The sequence below is a fragment of the Dendropsophus ebraccatus genome, chromosome 12 (assembly GCF_027789765.1).
Source record: "Dendropsophus ebraccatus isolate aDenEbr1 chromosome 12, aDenEbr1.pat, whole genome shotgun sequence".
Classification (NCBI taxonomy): Eukaryota; Metazoa; Chordata; class Amphibia; order Anura; family Hylidae; genus Dendropsophus; species Dendropsophus ebraccatus.
In genome coordinates, this window is record NC_091465.1 from 22,655,814 (window position 1) to 22,672,716 (window position 16,903).

The window sequence follows — 16,903 nt, forward strand, 5'->3', positions numbered from 1 at the left end:
TTGCTCCTCTCTGTCGCCCTGTGTAATAGGGGCTTAAAGGCCCTATTACACTAAACGATTATCGCCCGAATTTGGCCTATATCAGCTGTTATGGCCCATAATCGTCTAGTGTAAATGAAGACAACGATCAGTCGTCATGAACGATGTCGGCTGACCTTTGCTGTTGTTTGTCTTTCAATATTTTGAAATACAAATGACCAGGATAGCAACTGTGGAATAGAAGCGGTGGCAGCAGACCGCAACTGCCCTTTATTGGCTGCTCGGACGATCTAGCGATCATGCGCCCCCCCCCCCCCCCCTGCATTCACCCACCAGCTGCCATCGAGTCACTTGGAAAATCGGATATGAGATCGGCAGGAGCAACAACGCTTTTGAGAGACACTGCAGCCTCTTCATTGTGTTCTTGCAGTCAGTGTATGTTAGTGGAGGCGATGCAAGTACATGCAAACAGTTATTTAAATTGCACAACACCGCAGTTTCTTCTAGTACCACTACTAGAGCTAGAGTGGTTGCACGGACGTTGTAGTGCACAAGTGTCAAGCTCAGGCCCTCCATCTGTTATAAAACTACTCTTCTCATCATGCCTGGACAGCCAAAGCTAAAGCTTCGGCTGTCCAGGCATGATGGTATATGTAGTTTTGCAACAGTTGGAGAGCCAAGTTTCCCTACCCCTGTTGTAGAGGCTGCGGCACCCACACGAGTGCCAAGTACCCTCCAGTCTGCTGATTGATGGGGGTGTACTGGAGGATAGCCCAATAGACCATCAATTTTCACAGGCTAGATAATCCCTTTAAACACTAATGAAGTTTTTTTTTTTTTTTCCTTTTTACTACCTTTCTGGCGCAGGGATCCCAATGACCACCCGGTTCCCGTGCTCTGCGCCATTTCCTTCTTGTGCACTGACCTGGCTCTGTGCTCTGGGGACGGGCCCAGTGCCCCCAGCGAGACTTGTCTAGTGACGCGGCCCTGCTTGATTCTAACAGAGGCCCGTCACTGACGGGAGGGGATATCATCACACTGTGCACACAGTGCATAGAGCCAGGTCAGTGGACAAAACAAAATGGCGACAAGCGCAGGAACTGGGTGGCAATTTGGGAAAAAAAGGAAATCGCTACCGGGATCTCGGCGCCTTCAAGGTAATATGAAAAAAAAAAAATCAGCAATTTAAATGGTCCATTCTTTTTTTTTTTTTAAAGTCAATTAGATAATTCTGTCCCCTCATTTGCATAGAATTCTGTGACTGGGATGGAAGGAATGTTGATAACATCGTGAAAGTGAAAAAGAATATTTGCACGTGTCCTCGCTCCTACTGAGACACCGAATAGATATGGGATTGTTCCATCGAAACCATAATAAGGATCGGTGCGGTGGGGAGAATTAAGGCCGAGTTATGGTGTAACGTTGCCTCGCGCCTCTCGTTTCTTTACATTCCATTGTGCGGCTGCTCATCCAGGATTATCATCTACAATTCCATGACTCATGGAGAATTAATCGGCCGGTGATTTATGCTGAGTGTTCTCTTGTAACACCAACCGTCCAAACAGGTTCTGCCGGAAGCTCCGCAATGTTTGGGACCTTGTCCCTCACCTGCACGGGGGTTGTGGGCTGATGCCAAGGATTTGGTATAACGTGACTGAGGCGTGAGAAATGAAAGCTACTAGAACCATGTTATTTACTGGCGCTTTGTAGTTGTGTCCAACCCTCGGCTTCCTGTTGTGAGCCGAGTGATGAGAGTCGCACTCTAGTACAGTAGGATTATGGATGGTACATCTAAAAAATTATCTAAAATTTTACTCATACCAGGAGTTTTTTTTTTTTTTTTTTGATGTGACGGCCCTTTAAATGTTAAAGAAACAGTACCAAGGAAAATTGTCTCCTCCCTTTCAAACCTGGCTTGTGTTTATTGTAGAGGAGCGTATTGATGAACTATTGATAAGGATTCATTCAGTCTCTATTACACGCGTGTACTGTTTCTGCAGAAATCTTACGCGGGTTCCGCCCTTGTAATCTCTTTCTCCCTTTTAATTTACAGTGCTGCTAAGGGAAGAGGTGTCACAGCTGCAAGATGAGGTTCACTTGCTCCGACAAATGAAGGAAATGTTAGCAAAGGACCTGGAGGAGTCACATGACAGCCGGTCGGCGGAGGTTCTCTCTGTGACGGAGCTCAAGGTGCAGCTGGCACAGAAAGAGCAGGAGTTGGCGCGAGCAAAGGAGGCACTTCAGGGTAACATTTACCAGTCTGTCTACATCCATGATGCTAGCACTCCTTCCTAATAGATGATAGACCTCCATGTCCCCTGGACCACATCTATCCTCATTGTTTATACTGATACCACAATGCATCACTACATCTGCAATGTGACAGATACTGGCATTGCCTGATGGACCCCACTGATTTGTGATCTGTTATATCAGTGGTGGTCATTCTCCAGAAAACATACCCCTTATCCAGCGTAAATCTCAAGTCAACTGGTGTCAGAAAGTTTTATATAGATTTGTAATTCATTTCTATTTAAAAATCTCAAGTCTTCCCATACCTATCAGCGGCTGTATGTCCTGCAGGAAATATTGATGTCTTTTAAAGGGGTAGTGCAGCGGTAAACAATTATTCACAGAATAACACACATTACAAAGTTATACAACTTTGTAATGTATGTTATGTCTGTGAATGGCCCCCTTCCCCGTGTCCAACCACCCCCACCCGTGTACCCGGAAGTGTGGTGTGCTATACATACCTGTCACGTGCCGACTCGTCTCCGATCTTCAGTCAGCGATGTTGTCTTCGGCCGAATCCCTCCGTCCGAATCCCTCCGTCCGTCCTGAGTGCCGGCCACCCTCTGCCGCATCATCAGCTGCTCAGCCGCCATTGGCTGAGCATAACTGTGCCTGTGTTGTCACTCTTGTATAACTGAAGCTTGAAAACAAATCTTTCAAATCAGCTGGTGTCAAAGTGCCAGAGATTTCTAATTTACTTCTATTAAAAAAAATCTCAAGTCTTGCAGTATTTATCAGCTGCTGTATGCCCTGCATTTCTATGTCTGACATACAGCAGCTGATAAGTACTGGAAGACTTGAGATTTTTTTAATAGAAGTAAATTACAAATCTCTGGCACTTTCTGACACCAGCTGATTTGAAAGAATTTTTTTTTTTTTGCTGGAGTTGCCCTTTAATCCTTTTATGATGCTATGATTGTAAAGTGCTGTTATCCATTGGTTTCAGTGGCGGGTGGGGGTCTCTCCTTCATGCTTGATGTTTTCAGGAGGAATGTAATTCCCATGGTTTACATGGCTGTGTGACCCCGTGTTACATCACAATTCCTCAGTAGCGCCCCCGGCACTATCCCCACCACAGCAACCAATAAGCCTGGATTCCCACCGGGCCCCAATATTTTATTATTTATTATATATTGATTCTTATGAACGTGTTTCAGGCTTTACAGTACGCTGCAGATTTGTTACGGTTATTGCAGCTTGTGCTAGATTTAGCATTTTATGTTCTGCTTTCCCCCACTCGGAAGTCAATGGGGAAATAACACAATGTGAAAAGAGGGAGGAAAAGTGCGGTTTTCTATATGAATAACCCTGGTGACCTTTCCTGGAATTAGAAATCCACAATTAGCTCCTACCTGCGGCTGCTCAGTGTATAGACAAGGCCGCACGCCTAACCACACAAGGCGTTCTAATCATTGATGAATTCCCAAGCACTCTTCCTTTACCCTGGCATCCTGCCACCCATCACTTCCAAGGTAAATAGTGATCCCAGGTTATATGAGCAAGTGACGGCATCCAGCATGGCAGCCATTCTGTTTTGTTGTTTTAAATATGGTATTGGTGTAATTGTAGTAATAGCCCTGTGTGCCGTTCTGTCTGTCAGCGCCGCGTGAGGTGCTGGCACCATATACCCCCTCATTACTAACTCCAGTCTGGGCTTCGGCCTGGGCCAAAGACTAATCCGATCACAATTGGCCACATGCATAGTGACCTTATGTTGATTTTATATATTGATTTTTTTTTATGTGCGTTGTTGTAGCATATCGTATTGTACCGAACGCCTTTATAAAGCGGAGTGTATAAGGTCACCTACTGCCGGCGGATACATGCTGGACTGCAGCAATGCAGAGATGATTCACCTGAATTGTCATAGTCCGACTCCTGACCATACAGTTTCCGGCTTGACCTTCTAGTGAATCGCTCCGGGCACAGTTTTCGATATTTCTGAAGATGTGTCTGTTAAGTTTCATAGTCGCCACATACTAATTCAATGAAGCTGGCACCAGGTCTATACACGATTTACTGTTCAGCCATAACATAAACACACCGGAAGAAGCAGATACCAGTTATACGCACATTCGCTCCAAGTATAAACCTGATTTACAACCCTGCATGCTGTATACAGACCTGATAAAGCTGGCTGCGGGTTCTAACCTGGTTCTCTGTTCCACACTCACCATATACTGTACAGACCAGAGGAAGCTGGCACCAGGTAATGCCGCCCTGCCAATTACCAAGCAATTTTGTGTCAAGAAGGAGCTGATCAGCAAAGACCCAGACGGCTGCAGGGGATCAGGGGGCAACACCTTAAAGGGGTACTCCAGCGAAAAGCTTTTTCCCAGTAATGGAAACACATTACAAAGTTAAATAACTCTGTAATATGCTTCAATCACCTATCTGCCCCCCTTACCTATCATTTCCCCCCTCATCCCCCACCAGGAAGTGAAGTAAACTCATTCTTACCTAATGACTGTTGACCCCAGGCTGCTCTGTGGCAGCCATTTTGTGAAAATGACATCATCAAGAGGGAGACGGGTCTTAGCCCTGTTAGGCCAGCCTCTCTTTGTCAGATGACTTAGGTTGCTCAGCTCTGATTGGCTGAGCAAGCTGTAAGCCATCTAACAGTTCTACAGAGTCAGTTAGACATCACAGGAGACAAAGTGCATCATGGGAAAGCCCAAACGAGGAAGTAAAGAAAAAATGAAGACACCAACTGGAGCTTCAGGGACCTTTTTTTTTTTTCCCATCAGCCCTGGAGTACCCTTTTAAGCCTTGTGTGAACACCCAGGCCCGCTTCTGCCATGAGGCGGAATGAGGCGGCAGATTTTGCGGTCCGGCAGGGGGCGGCATTATGTCCCCCCTGCTGTCATTTTTGTTAAGTATCACTTAACAAAAATGACAGTGGCCGCTCACCTGTCCCGTCGCCCGCACTCTCCACATCACGACCCGATCACCCCACTCACTCACCACAGCCTGGATGTCCGTGACAGCTGCAGGGTGACGTCGCGGGAGCTGACGGGATGTGGAGACAGCGGAGAGCGCAGGCCGGCTGCGGCGTGGGGCAGGTGAGGGGCTGGCTGTGGGGGGGATGCCGGCCATCACTCGGGGCGGCCCCGAGTGATGGCCGGCATCCCCAGAAACCCCAGAATCTTCCCTGTGAACACCCTATACTTTTGCGAATATACATAAATTATTTAACATTTGGTTGCTTTGTACAGACATTTTGTTCTGAACATTTTTTTTTTTATCTTAAAGGATAAGGGGGTTTTTTTGTTTGTTTTTTCATGTGAGTTGTGCAAATGCAGAAAATCCACTGTTTTAAATAATTCAACCCTTGATTTCTTTGGTTCGAAAAGTAGTACCCATACAGATCTGTTGGCTCAAGTATTACTCTGGTCTGGGTGTTGAGGCCCTATAAGTGCTCTTCTATATCATGTTAAGCTTCATTGCTCTGTAAAAGTCATCATTAAGGATTTTAGAGTAAACATTAGTTATATTTGTTACACTGGTGATGGTGTCCTGTGTACTGTAGTGTCCTGTGTACTGTAGTGTCGGATTTGTGTATAGCTCCCCCTGGTGGTGACATGTCCTCCTCATGGCGCCTGCTGTGGTTGTGCTCTGCTGATAGACATATGCTCTGTTTTGCCAAGACTTTTACTGTGTAATATTTTTGGCTGGCTCTTTTTTTCTTTTGGCTTCATATGGTTTAAAAATGTGTGTATATAAAACTTTGTGTGTATATATATATTAGTGCGTGTATAGTCATGAAGAAAGTTTTTGCCCCATAAGATGCCCCCAGCATGGTAGGATTGGACACTGATACAGATTGCACATGGGGCAGGTTTCTGTAAATCTCCATTCATCATAAGGCTGTTTTGTCCCATCCAGCGAGGATGTGCATACAGTGAGCCGTTCCCTGATGAAGAGGGATGACATAAGCCAGAGACGTCGGCTTCCTGTTTAGATAAGGGCGGCAGTATTGGAGGATTAGCTGCGATTATATGAAGTAACATTTTATTTGAGGGAAGCTTTCACCAGATCCCCTCTCTTCCTGCTCCGGGATTCCACATTGTGCTCTGTCCACATTTATTCTGACCTCCTCCCTCTCCGCAGCATTAGGCTAAGCTGTTCACCGAAGTACAATGGGCTGGACGGTATCTGTTCTTCTAGGATTTCCAGTCACTTGTATACATAGGCATTAACCAGATTGGAATGAGAGTCCAGAGAAGCGGGTACTGTGCCAGCCACATAACGCCATTGTCCTATGGAGGAAGCACCTGTCTCAGTCATTTTATAGGGTGATCACAATGACTTATGTGCTGTATTAATTTACAGAATGCAAGGTGACCTGTACAGCCATGGAGCTCTATTGTCCCATCCATAAACTCATACATATCGGCCATAGAATCAGGTTATGTACAGCCAGGTGTACAATGCATTGTTTAGACCTGAGGTTTGCAGCTTGTCTTATTACTTGGCTTCATGCAAACTTGTCTACCATCTAATCTTAAAGGCATTGTCTTTTTTTTTTTTTTTTTTTTTTTGTGATCTGCTGTATCTAAAGAATAGAGTAACCTTACTACTATTCTAGATTTAGAAAAACAAAAAATATATTTAATATTTATAGTTCATACGTATTTGTCTCCATGGTAACAGACTACAAACAAAGGCTGTGTAGTCTGATCCTGCAGTCCTATTCCTGTTATCATACTTATGTATGATCGATGATTTTGCAAGAAATGGGGTAGGTGGAAAAGCAAAGGCTGCAGGGTCTCACTACACAGTTTGGGTGGGGGTACTGGACTTTATTTTTTCCCCAGAGAGAAGCCGGAGCAAGATAGGTCTGGTGCAACTTACCCTTCCCTTCTCAATAAAGGAAACCTGAATGTTTGCCGAACAATTCCTCTGTATGGGGTGGACAGGAGTTATTGAAAATGTATAGCCACCTTAAAACTGCAGCGTCAGACTACGCAGGGTTTGTTTGTAGTCTGTATCCATGGAGACATGTTAGTCTTTATAGAAGCTGCACACACAAGCCTGTAATAGATTTTGTTAAAAAAAAAAATTCACAACTGGGGACTTGAAATACTTTTTTTTTTTTTTTTTTTTTTTTGTCTTGTCCTATACTAACAAATCTATATTATTGAGGAGGATTTCCCACTGTGACGTTACATTCAGGAATTTTCTGTTCTGTGTAAAGTCCCCATGAAATTACCAATTTCCAGCATTGTGGTCACAGCACCCATGTGTATTTCATGAGGTGCATCGCCCATGTCTGTGAGTGATTGACAGGATCATTGACAAAGCAGGAATCAGCTGTCATATGACGGCCTATCCTTCAGATCCCGGAGAGGAGAACAGCTGTGGAATGACAGCTGCTTTGTTCTTCCCTTCATGCGGCAATTAGAGACACATTCCTCTTATGACTCCAGAAACGTGACTTCTGAGTCTTGGGTTCTCTATGGCGAACAGTTTCATTTGATGTTGCAAACTACATTTCCCATGAGCCTCGGTAAACCTAGACACTACTAGAAGTCCTGGCTCTCTCTAGCAGCCATTTCCACCCTTGTATAAGCAATAGCTATTGTAACGTGGCCGGGAACAGGTGCACAGGATGTGCGGAGAGCTCCCCGGAGGCTCCGGTAGACATGGAACAATAACCTCACGCCACCATTCATCTGCACACAGTTTCCATTTACTAATGTTCAGCACATTGTGCATAGTAACACTGACATGTACATGGGCTGCATTGTCAGGAGCCCGAATCCCCCTCGCTGCTGCCTCTCGCCCCACCCCGAACTATTACATAATACCTCAGACTTTATGATGTTATCCTAAGTGGGTTTACAGGGGCAACCGAGGATAAAACCTTATACTGGGAGCCAAAGGAAACCGAGATGTTCTTCTTAGCCAAAGTTTATCCAGTCTTACTGAGAACTGCAAATGAGATGTTGGCTCAGAGAGCTGGGAGTTGTAGTTCTCTAATTTGCGGCCCTAGGCCTCATGGATCAAGAATAAAATTGCAAAAGGGTAGCATGCAATAAGGCATCATACTCCAGATTGATTTGTCATTCAGGATCTGTGGAAAGATGGCTGACCGGTTGGATGTAGAATTTTAAAGTCGGAGGAGGGAGATGCAGCTTCAGGTTGGGGCACCTTCATATATTTTTCTTAACAACTGGACCCCACACTGTAGTAATATATCTCTGCATGGTGCCTGGGCAGCAGGGGTGCCCCTTTGGGGTTGGTCGCCTCAGCAGGAGATGCATCTCATAGTTCACAACAAGGTTTGTTCAGGATTTGTAAAAAAAAAATATCTTCAATAGAAACAGCACCCCTAGTGTCCAAAAGTGTGTCTGATATTGCAGTTCAGCCCAATTACGCAAATGAGTTGCGGTACTAGATACAACCTATGGACAGGAGTGGCGCTGTTCAAAACAATTTCACTTTTTTTTTTCTCTCTAATCTTGGTCTGTCCCTTTAAGAATGTTGTAGGATAGATTACTGCTAAACATATAAAAGTGAGTTCTGGGCCTCGTTCCATAGACTTGAATTCTGTCGGGGAATATTAACAGTGGAGCGATGCTGTCACTTCCCTGCACCACAACCGTGTGTATTATATATGCGTCCCTGAAGATGGAGTGCAATAAAGCGAAGTGTCATACAGCTGTGAGGAGCTCTGCTTAAGGGGAAGAGGCACCGAGACTTTATATAACAGAAGGGATGGAAGGAACAGGGCTGCAGCGTCTGCGGGGTATGGTGGAGGCATAGAGGGCACATAAACATTCTAATGTCTTCTCTTCTCACTGCACTTCTCCAGGAGACACTCCCAGATGCCCAATTGCCAATTCCAGCTCTGTCTATTCGCCCTGCAGCATAGTGGATGCATAGCTACCAGCTGGGAGGTGCAGAGCCCCGCCGCAGCAATGCGCTGAGTAGTTAATGCTCATATGATGTCAGACTTTTTGGGGCTGTTTTGTTTGCTTGCTTTTTAATCATCCAGCACCGAATGGTCAATTTTTAACCATTTATAAGTCAGCATTTACATTGGTCAAATTTTGATGCAAGGTTAGTTTTGTAAGGTTTAATAATCTATGTATATCATATTATTGGTGGGCTCCCCCTAGTGGCTGCATGTTCAACAGAGAGAAGGAGTGCAAGGAAATTTGTGGAAGTTGTGGAGATCATCTTTTCTGCGTGACGGGAGGATTGTAAAACGTGGGTGGTGTTAGCTGGACCCCTGCGATAGAAGAATATTACGAGGAGAGTAGAAGAAAATAGAAGCGCTGTGTAAGTCTAGATAAGCCCAGAAGGCTGCAGGTTACAGAAATAAATACACAAAAACACAGAAAAATGCAACAGCTCAACCGCAACAGCAAGGTACAGACCCACCATAGACATGAAAATAGTTAAAAGCAGCCCCCCCCCCAACTGCCAAAAAAATAAATAAAAGATACAGAAATAAATGCATACATAAGCTGCTGCAGAACCTCTTTTTGAAGAGTAAAGGAGAGGTTCCTGTTCACAATTAAAATTCTCTTCTCTTTTCATTAAAAATTGTCTACAACAGCAGAGATGTGTCTTAGGGGATTCTACAACAGCAGAGATGTGTCTTAGGGGATTCTGCAGCAGCAGAGATGTGTCTTAAGACACATCTCTGCTGCTGCAGAATCCCCTAAGACACATCTCTGCTGCTGCAGAATCCCCTATGGGGTTCCGCAGCAGTCGAGGTTTGTCTTAGGAGGTGGTTCAGTAGCGGACGTGTGTCTTAGATGGTCGTGCAGCAACTAAGGTGTGTCTTAATAGGGTTCCGCAGCAGCGGAGGCCTGTCTGGGTAGCTTCTGCAGCAGCAGGGGTGTGTTTTAGGATGTTCTGCAGCAGCAGAGGTGTATCTAAGGAGGTCTTGCAGCAGCAGATGCGTGTCTTAGAGGGTCCTGCAGCAGCGGAGGTCTGTCTTAGGAAGTTTTGCAGCAGCAAAGTTGTATCTAAAGAGGTTCCGCAGCAGGGATATGTCATAGGAGATTCCGCAAGCTGCAGGGATGTCTAAGGGGGTTCTGCAGCAGCAGGGGTTTGTCTTCATAGATTCAGCAGCAGGGGTGTGTCTTAGGGAGTTCCGCTGCAGCAGAGACAGCTGTTATGATGATCTGGGGTATGGTCACTGCAGCAGTTGACGTGCCGCCTGAGGTTCTGCAGCAGCTGGAGCACATAGCTGTTTAATACATTTTGCAATGACTGATTTTACAAACCTTGTAAAAATAAAATAAAACCGTCAGCCTATACATTAGCCAATCTGCAGTCCGCACTGGAGAAGGTCTTTTCTGTGTAATCCCTGATGATGACCGCTTCCTCAGAGAGATGAGCGGCGCTGCATAGACTGCTTATCAGGTTCTGACAGATTGAAGTTTGGATTCATTTTCAGTCCTGTCTATCAAATGTTTCTCCTGGTGCACATGAAATAGTGGTAATATATACACAGCACACATACCCTCAGTGTTATATTTGGTTCAGCTTCCATTATACAGCGCTGTGTTCAGCCATCATCCATCCTTTCCGTGAGGTGGCCCGTCACCTTATCGGAGGATTCAGGGTCACATGACTGCGGGTGTTGATGCATGCCACAAAATGTCTGTATACCGGAGGCTTCCGTTACACCGCCATCTCTTTATGCTCATGTAATTGCTTGTGATCTGTTATGCCCCACTTTAACAATCATTTTTTTATAGACCAAATATAAACACATTCCAGTTCTGCATTTTCTGATAAAGTTATGGAATGTATCTGCGTGTCAGGACTGGATAATCACAAGGATTTTAATCAGATAAATGTAATATATTTTGTATACCGGGCCAGTAGGACTGAGGGCAGCAGCCAAGGTGTGTGACATAAGGCTGTGGTTAATACAGGGGGTGTGGTATTGTATTTACTGAGTTCCTCAGGGGTGTGTCCAGGGCCTGGCAGAACATGCTCTGCATGGGCTGGTCTACCAGTGTACCTTGGGTGGTGTAAGAAATTCCAGCTATACCCTTATACTTTAATGTTATGTATGTTACTCAGCATGTAATAAACCGTATAATGTCCTAGGAGTAATATTCTACTATTTCCCTCCCTCTTCTTCAGCCATGAAGGCCGATCGCAGACGCTTAAAATCAGAAAAGGCGGACTTAGTAAGCCAAATGGAACAGTTATATTCAACTCTGGAGAGCCGGGAGGAGCAACTGCGCGACTTTATCCGAAATTACGAGCAACATAGAAAGGTAAGTTATCTGGTTACCAGACTGGGAAACATGTGAGTGTGTGTGGTGGGGGAGGGGTGATAGGGGAGGGGAGATAGTACTGCCAATTTTTAAACTGATGCAAGCACAAATACGACTGCCTTGCTGTTATTTCTTTGTAAATGATGTAGGCACTGATAGTTCTACCGCCTTGTCTCTGTAAGAGAAGCGGGGACTGAGAGTACTCTCTTTTAAACTGATGCATTTACAATTAGTCCTGTATGTTGACTCTGCCTGCAATAAAGACACAGATAACATGTAAATATGCTAGGTGCAAATGGTATTCCCTCCATATTTTTCTTTAAAGGCTCAGATGGCACTACTGCGATGCCCTGGCCCCTGGGGGCCACTTCCGCAGTGCTGGTGTTATGAGCGGGCAATGACCGGGGCAGCTGCAGGGGTTATACTTGTCACGGTATAGGCCTGAGGGCGGCACAGCTGTAGGGCCGGTCTGTGGAATCTGCGGGTGATGATGGGCATGCGATTCTTCGCTGCACCTAGTCAGGGCACCAGTTAGTGGACACCAATGCCAGGGTTCAGTAACAGCGGTTTTATTATAGATGAGGTAACTAGTAGCAACAGTTCTGTCCGGATGCAACCGGGTATATAGCAGGCTTTGACAAATAAGGCAGGAGTGGTGCTGCATAGGCTGTGAGAATACGTGCCGGATGATGGGAGTAGGAGTATGAGAGAAATAGCGGTGCTGGGTGGATTAGCTTGAGAATAATACTTGCTGTGAATCCTTGCAGCGATGAGGAGAGATAACGGAATGACACCCAGATGAGAGAGAAGAATCCGGTCACTTGAGCAGGCAGATACAGCCGAAGACTGGAATATAGCAGCAGAATCAGTCACTCTTCTTATGGTGAAGTGGGAGCTGCAGAGAAGAAGCCCAACTCCTCTGAGGCAGGAGAGGGACGACACACATCCTCCTTGCTTGGAAGCAGGGGGAAGACTAACTTGTCAGCAGGAAGTGGGAGGTCACATGGTTGCTCCTGGCCAGAGCTAGTCGGCCATTGGAGGAACCATGGTTACAGGTCACGTGATCAACAGCCTTGCATACCACTGTACACTGTAATACACAGGAACACATGAGAATACACATGAAAATGCACAATACCAGAGAATACTAGGGGAAAACCAGCAGCAGTTGCAGTGCAAACACTTACCAGAACAGGCATTGACACAGAAATAGAAATGGCCATAATAGGAGTAGTAGTCTGCATGTTCTGGGACACTGCATACCTCCCTAGCAAGTTTGAGCCGACCTCGGCGAATCTAGAAGGCAGCAAACATGAATAGACTGGACAATCAAACAACAGGAATGAATGATGAGAGTGAGTGTGAGGAGGTGTGTGTTTCCCACGCCCAAGGCACAGGTGAGAAGAGAGAGAATGAGAAACCCTAGTGGCAGGACTTCACCTAGGGGTGCCTAACGTACTCTGGCGACCAGGTAGCTAGTGCGTGAACCATCTGACGTGTAAGCCAGGACAACTTAACTGCTGGCGGGTGACCCTCAATATTCCAGCCAGTTAGACAGTAGGTTTTCTGTTAAATGTGTTACCCTACTGGAAAAGAGAACTGTGAAGACCTGTGTACTACCTTGGCGTGTCTGAGTAGTGTCTTGGATACCTGGAAGAGAAAAGAACAAAATAATAAAAGCAAACATACATGGGGAGCTCCCTTTCATACTACTCAATCACACACACAAGCACTCCACAGGCCAAACACACGAAAAGATATCCAAGGTGCGATATGTATGGACAAGTGTGAAGGTTAGGTATGACTATGTGTGATAACTACTGTGTTGGGACAAGACGGAGGCGAACAAATACTTGAAACAAAAAGGAAGGGAAACACAAAAGACAACAAATACTGCGAGGTCTTGAGGAGAACTGGCTCATATGAATCTGAATGAAAATCTGAGAGAAATCTGAATGAAAATCTGAGAAAAATCTGCATCTGAACTGGCTCAACTAAATCTTTCCAGCTATAGAGATAATATAGACAATAATGAGACTGGATGAGAAAATACACTCCTACATAAACTGGACTTTCTCTGAGGTATATGTAAACTGACTTCTCTTACTCAGAGGAGGAGCTATCTGACTTAGACACTGGAAAAATATACTGTTTTACAAAAGAGGCGTTCTACTCTGAGGCTATCTAAGTAACCTTGTGCTTACTCAGAGGAGGAAATACAAAGACTTTGATAACACTGAAATGCCATAGTAGAAAAAAAAAAATGCAATAATGAAATAAGTGCAATAATACCCTGTGTGGAACACACAATCGCAGGAAAGTGCATTAGGAAGGAAGGGATTAAGTGTCTCTGTTAGGTAGAGTCTCTTTTAGGCAATTAGACATCGTCCATGTAAAAGGCTCTGGGACAGGCACTAGAGAACCTGTTGTTATTGTAAGTGTCCATCAGCTCATGGCTGGTTAGTACAGGGAACTTGGTCAGGAGGACCAGGCACGAACCTTAAACGTTGCAGGAACTGGAACAAAACAGTTAGACAACAAAAACAGTTTAAGGGCTCTGGTCTCTGTAGCGAAGTGGAGGAATTCCTCTGGTAGAGCGCTCAGACCGTCTCAGCGGAGGATCCTCTTCAACAGTGATTGGTGCAGGTACCGGTGGAAGATCACCCCCAGTGTCTGGTTGTAGAGATGGAGTCGTTGGAGGCACAATTGGAAGTGGAGAAACCGCTGGAACGGGTACAGGGAATGCTGGATAGCCTACGGCCATGAGGAACGGTTCAACTTGGAACATTTCTTCCAGAGAGAGAGGTTTAGCTGGAGCTGCTGGGGGAGCCGGAGGCGTGGATGCAGGTACCGGACACGGTGCTGTAAGGCCCTGTAGGTCCTCCTTAGTGCAACGTTTTATCCTATTCCGATGCACCGTCTGTGGGGCTAGCCCAGGCTTTTTGACTTCATACACATCAGTCTCTGGGTAAGGGATAGAGGAGATGACATAGGGCTCAGGCTCCCAAAGGCTTTCAAGTTTGTGAGAGCGATGATATTTCTTTAGCCAAACTTTATCCCCCACTTGTAGTGGTGTGGCATTCGCCCTTAGGTTGTAGGCATCCTCTTGGCGCTGCTGAGCCTCCCCCATCCTCCGGTCAACAATTTCCCGGGCATCCTGGATTCTCCTCTGATGTTCCCGAACCCAGTCAGTTTCAGGTAGGGGGTTGAAGGTGTCAGGAGCTTGGACTCCAAGAGCACGGTCCTGAGGAAGTTGGCCTTGGCGGCCGAACATCAGGTAGAACGGGGAGTAGCCAGTGGAACAATGAGTGGTATTGTTATAGATCTCCACTAGTTCATCCAACAAGTGGGGCCACTCTACTCTCTTGGTCACTGAAGCCGTTCGGAGCATGTTGATAAAGACCTGGTTAACTTTTTCACACAGACCATTCCCTTGAGGGTGATAGGCCGTGGTGCGGAGCTTCTTACATTCATGGTAGGCACACAGCTCCTGGAAAAGTTGCGACTCGAAGGCCGGACCCCGGTCCGTCAGCAGAGACTCTGGGCACCCATAGTGCTTTACATACTCCTTGTAAAAAGTAAGAGCAGTGGTCTTGGCGGTCAAGTCCCTGACAGGTACCACGACTACCCACTTGGAGTAGTGGTCAACCATGGTGAGGGCGTAGGTATACCCGCATCTTGTAGGGGCTAGCTTCACATGGTCCAGGGCGACTAGCTGATTCGGCCGGTGGGAGGTGATTGGATGCAAAGGGGCCCTGACTTCTCTTCCCCCAGCTTTGGAGATATTACAGGCAGGGCACTCGGCACACCAGTTCTCAATGTCAGCCCTCATCCCGATCCAGTAGAACCGCTGTCGGATAGTGGCCTCCGTCTTGTGTACCCCGAAATGACCGGACCGGTCATGGTAGGCATCTAGCACCATCTTAGCGTCTCGTCGGGGAATGAGGATCTGGTGACACCTCTCCCCGGAGACCGGGTCAAGAGAGTTCCGCAGGATCAGTCCCTTCTGTAAGAAGAGCCTCTTTCTTTGCCTCCAGAGTCGCCTTAGCTCGACATCAGGATAGGGCCTCTTTATCCGCATGGGGACCCGACCAGTAGAGAGGTAGTCATAGATCTCCCCCAGGACACGGGACTCTTCCTGGATGGTCTGCCACCTGGCCAAGTCTTGCGGGGCCCTAGGTGGAGGCGAAGGCGTTTCAGGCCCGGCTACATCAATAGCACTCTGGGTAGCGAACCTTTGATAGAAGGGAGGCATTTCTACGTCTTCCCAATCGCTGTCCTCTGGGGCCTCTTCGCCCTTGGATAGTCGGGACAGAAGGTCTGCATTGACGTTAGCCTTGCCACTGCGGTACTTAATTTCAAACTGGAAATTGGCCAGTCGAGAAGCCCACCGCTGCTCCAGGGCGCCCAGCCGAGCAGTGTTGAGATGCGCCAACGGGTTGTTATCCGTATAGATGGTAACAGGGGTGGCAGCCAGGTAGTCCTTGAACTTTTCAGTGACGGCCCACACTAGGGCTAGTAACTCCAACTTGAAGGAGCTATAATTGTTATCGTTCTTTTCAGCACCCCGAAGACTCCGGCTGGCATAAGCTACGACTCTCTCTTGGCCATCTTGAACCTGGGACAGCACAGCTCCCAGGCCTTGGAAGCTGGCGTCTGTGTAAAGCCGGAAAGGAAGGTTATAGTCCGGGTAGGCCAGGATAGGAAGCGTGGTCAACAGGCGTTTCAGGGTTTGAAAAGCAACCTCCTGCCGTTCGGACCACTCGACGGGGAGTCGTCGGTTGTAGCTTTCTCGAGGGCAACCCCGGAGTAACTCATTGAGGGGCTCGGCCACTTGGGCAAAGTGGGGAATGAAGCGGCGGTAATAGCCGGCAAATCCCAGAAAGCTTCTCACCTCCTTGACGGTCTTAGGGGTATCCCAGTGTTCCACAGCCGAGATCGTCTCTGGATCGGGTCGTATCCCCTCAGCACTCACAACGTGCCCCAGATAGTTCACTTGGGGTTTGAGAAGGTGGCACTTGGAAGGCTTGATTTTCAGGCCGTGATCGATTAGGACCTGGAACACCTCAGCCAGATGATGGACGTGATCTTCGTAGGTACGTGAATAGACAATCACATCATCTAGGTAGAGCAGGACACTCTGAAAGTTGAGATGGCCGAGACACCTTTCCATCAACCGCTGGAAGGTAGCGGGGGCGTTGCACAGACCGAAGGGCATGCTGGTGAATTCGAATAGTCCCATGGGGGTGGTGAAGGCCGTCTTCTCACGGTCTTCGGGTGCCATGGGCACCTGCCAGTACCCACTGGTGAGGTCCAAGGTGGAGAAGTAGGCGGCTGACCCCAAAGCAGCAATAGACTCTTCGATCCGGGGCAAAGGA

At 46.8% G+C, this 16,903-nt stretch overlaps 1 protein-coding gene across 3 annotated transcripts in view; it reads left to right on the forward strand.

Annotated features, from left to right (window-relative positions):
• Nucleotides 1-16,903, forward strand: part of KAZN (kazrin, periplakin interacting protein) — a 153,368-nt gene that overhangs the window by 95,592 nt on the left and 40,873 nt on the right. For all 3 annotated transcript variants that reach the window (XM_069946534.1, XM_069946535.1, XM_069946536.1), the window contains 2 exons: nucleotides 2,033-2,224; nucleotides 11,389-11,525. In XM_069946534.1, the coding sequence (XP_069802635.1) occupies nucleotides 2,033-2,224; nucleotides 11,389-11,525 (329 nt within the window). The remainder of the gene's footprint in view (nucleotides 1-2,032; nucleotides 2,225-11,388; nucleotides 11,526-16,903) is intronic.